The sequence below is a fragment of the Asparagus officinalis genome, chromosome 4, assembly GCF_001876935.1.
Source record: "Asparagus officinalis chromosome 4, Aspof.V1, whole genome shotgun sequence".
In the NCBI taxonomy this organism is placed as follows: Eukaryota; Viridiplantae; Streptophyta; class Magnoliopsida; order Asparagales; family Asparagaceae; genus Asparagus; species Asparagus officinalis.
The window spans coordinates 24,174,485-24,177,866 of NC_033797.1; the positions used below are offsets into that span (position 1 = coordinate 24,174,485).

At 29.7% G+C, this 3,382-nt stretch overlaps 1 protein-coding gene across 1 annotated transcript in view; it reads right to left on the reverse strand.

Moving 5' to 3' along the window:
• Positions 1-3,077, reverse strand: part of LOC109838361 (disease resistance protein RPM1-like) — a 13,335-nt gene extending 10,258 nt beyond the window's left edge. The window contains exon 1 of the mRNA XM_020406812.1: positions 2,826-3,077. Within this exon, the coding sequence (XP_020262401.1) occupies positions 2,826-3,077 (252 nt within the window). The remainder of the gene's footprint in view (positions 1-2,825) is intronic.

Sequence of the window (3,382 nt, forward strand, 5' to 3'; positions counted from 1 at the left end):
CTCTCCCCCCTCACTCTTATATGTGGTCAATGATCAAACTACAAATAATTATTCACGTGCTACATGATTAATAATGCCAAACTGAGATAATTATTCACATGATATATGATTAATAATTACACACAACATGACGATCTCTCATAGACTAAAATTCAAGTAGTTCACGGTACGCTTAGGTTAATTAGGCGATTTATTAAATGTCAAATTTACCCCCTCGCTCTTATATGTGATCAATGATCAAACTGTAAATAATTATTCACGTGCTATATGATTAATAATGTCAATCTGTAAATAATTATTCACATGCTATATGATTAATAATTACACACAAAGTGACGATCTCTCAGCGACTAAAATTGAAGTAGTTCAAAGTACTGCACAGTTAGTTTAAAATTTTAATTATACTATTATTATTTAAATAGAACTCTATTTATAATTATTATCCTCTCACATACTACATCATATACTAATATATATAAGCCACCAATAAATTATAATAATTTCTATAGCACTTTTATCTCCTTCTACAGACATGTGCCTTTATTATTAGATTAGATTAGATTATTTATAAGCAATTAATTATATTGTATATTTGATGTTTTATCGGATCAAGAAATTATAATAATTTTCATCGTACTTTTATCTCCTTCAACAAGTATGTGTCTTTTTTATTTTCTTCTTATTAGAATAGATTAATTTTTTTAAGAATTATGAATTATAAAATTGCAACAACTTTCACAGTACTTTTATCTATTTTCTTCCTATTAAATTAGATTAAATTATTTTAAAGTAATTAATTATATTGTATGTTTGATTTCTTTTCAAATCACAAAGTGTAATTATACTATTATTATTTAATAGATATTGTTTGTATAAAAGTCAAAGAGAATCTCACACGTATCTTTGATCTCAATGCCAATTATAAAGTATAAAAGTCAAAGAGAATCTCACACGTATCTTTGATCTCAATGCCAATTATAATACTTATATATGGGTTTTGGTTAAGTATCTTTGATCTCAATGCCAATTATAATACTTATATATGGGTTTTGGTTAAAATAAATTTCATGTATGTGGTTAACTTATATGATCATACTTTAATCGGATCAGATAATTTAACATTTGTTCTTTACATCCAAACTCTTCCCCAAAACCAAGAGATTTTCAAAATTAATCTTAGGGGTTGCTTGCATTAAAAAATTATGTTAGAGGGCCCATACAGTATATTTTATAGTTTAAGATTGTCAACACATTTTGTCTCTTATGCATATTAATTATGAATAATAATATAATTTATTTGATTCAAGTATATCCTAATATATTTATTATAACGCCCCGCCCCGGAATCCCGGTGTCAGTACGCTACTAGATCTGATGGACTGGCCTCACAAACAACCACATGTCTTTTCAGCACGTTTTTGTCCTCACTCACGCGCTCCCTGGAAAACTTCCCAGGGTTGGGGTATTACATTTATGGACTCTTGTCTTGTCTTTTGCTCTTTATCATGTACAAGCCTAGTAATTCTTATTCAATTCCTTCTTTTTTCTTTTTGGTCTCTTGACGTTGTCTTTTTTTATTCTTCATTATGTACAAACCTATTTCATGGATTAGGGTTATGGTTTTTGAGGGGGAGCAAAAGACAAATGAGTTAGTTTGGTGTTGGACTTCATTATTTGAAAAAAATAATTTTAAGAAATTCAACTCCAACCTGATATCACAATTGATGTAGATGATGAAGACGTTACTCTAGAATTGCCCAATAAAAAGATAAACATGGAGAAAGATTGATATCGGCTCAATTAAAATATGAAATAAAAAAGAATAAATGATAATATTATATTATAACTTAATTTTGAGTAAAATTAAGAATATTTAGAAGAAATTTTCATGCAAAATTTTTAGTATTTTTGTATGCTTATATGATTGCTTTTGTCATATAAAATTATACTATAGTTACCATTAATCTTTAGTTATTGTCTTTTTTTATTTTAAGTCTATCAAATAATGTAGGCTGAGATCTCATATATATATATTGTTTATTATAAAACATGAGCTTATAATGTTAAAAAGTGCAGTGTAATTCTATTTTCAATGCAATAAGAAATGTTATTTTTTTATTGCTAGAACTATAGTTCATAATGATATTGTTATTCATCCTTGACTCCATACTATAGCTTGGGATTAGTAGAGTTTAGAATATGACATGTAGTATCAATTTAACTTATTTTCTTTTACTATTCTGTTTGAAGATATTATTATGTCAACTGATATCTTTTCTACGAAAATCAATAGTGATATCCCAGTTAAGTATATTGATCCCGGTTTAGTACAAAAATCTATTACATTAATTTCTTAATAATGTTTAAATAAAATTTATAGCAAATCTAATAATTAAAATAAATCTAACTTATTTATAGTAATAAAAAAATAAATTATTTTAATATTTAACCATGTGCATTGCACGTGCATAAAAACTAGTCAAAAGAAAAGGCAGAGATTGGCGAAGATGAGACATGAGAGAGATTGGGAGTTAGAAGAGAGATGGGGGACCTAACTAATAGGGGTATTAATGTAATTTGACAAAGATGGTTATGCGTTTAGCCATACTATGGTAAAAGTTTTGAATGAAATTCATGGAGGGGTTATTTTAAAACAACTCAAGAGATTTGGAGGCTCGGTTTAGAAATGTGAAGATTTGGTGGTCCGATATACAACTACAGAAGGCGCGAGTTTAATGTTACGAAATCCAAATATGAACAGAGTAATATTACTGATATGCGTATATGTATGTGTTATATGTATGCATGTATTTTGATTAACTGACCTTGTAGACAAGGTCTTGGAGGATCCTCGCCCATGCCTCCACAAGCTGGCTGTCATCTCTCCTGTTGTCCACTTCCCTGAGGTAGCTTCTCATCAGTTCAAACTCTCCCTTGATGGACCCCATTCGGCTATGCACTTCTGATGATAGGAGAGCCTCTCGTTTTATCGGGGAGCATACGGCCTTAGCAACTTCGCCGGCAAGTGCAGAGCCTAGGCTTTCGATCAACTGCATTACAAATGATTCAGCTGCCATTATTTAAAAAAAAAATCACTTCTCTCTTTATGGAAATTGTGTGCACTGGACGATCAGTAGTGAGATAATGTGGTAGAGGAAGTGATCTCCTCTAATATGCTTATTTATATGTTGGGGTTTTTGCATATGTACCCCTCAAATCTTCACAAAATTAAATTACCTATCTAATATGCCTATTTATATGTTTATTTGTATGCTTTATATTTATATGTTTTTGTCTATATTAAGAAAAGTATATGAACGACTTTGGTGGCAATTCTTAACTTTGTTAAGGCATCCCGTATTTCCAATGAAGGTATCACTAG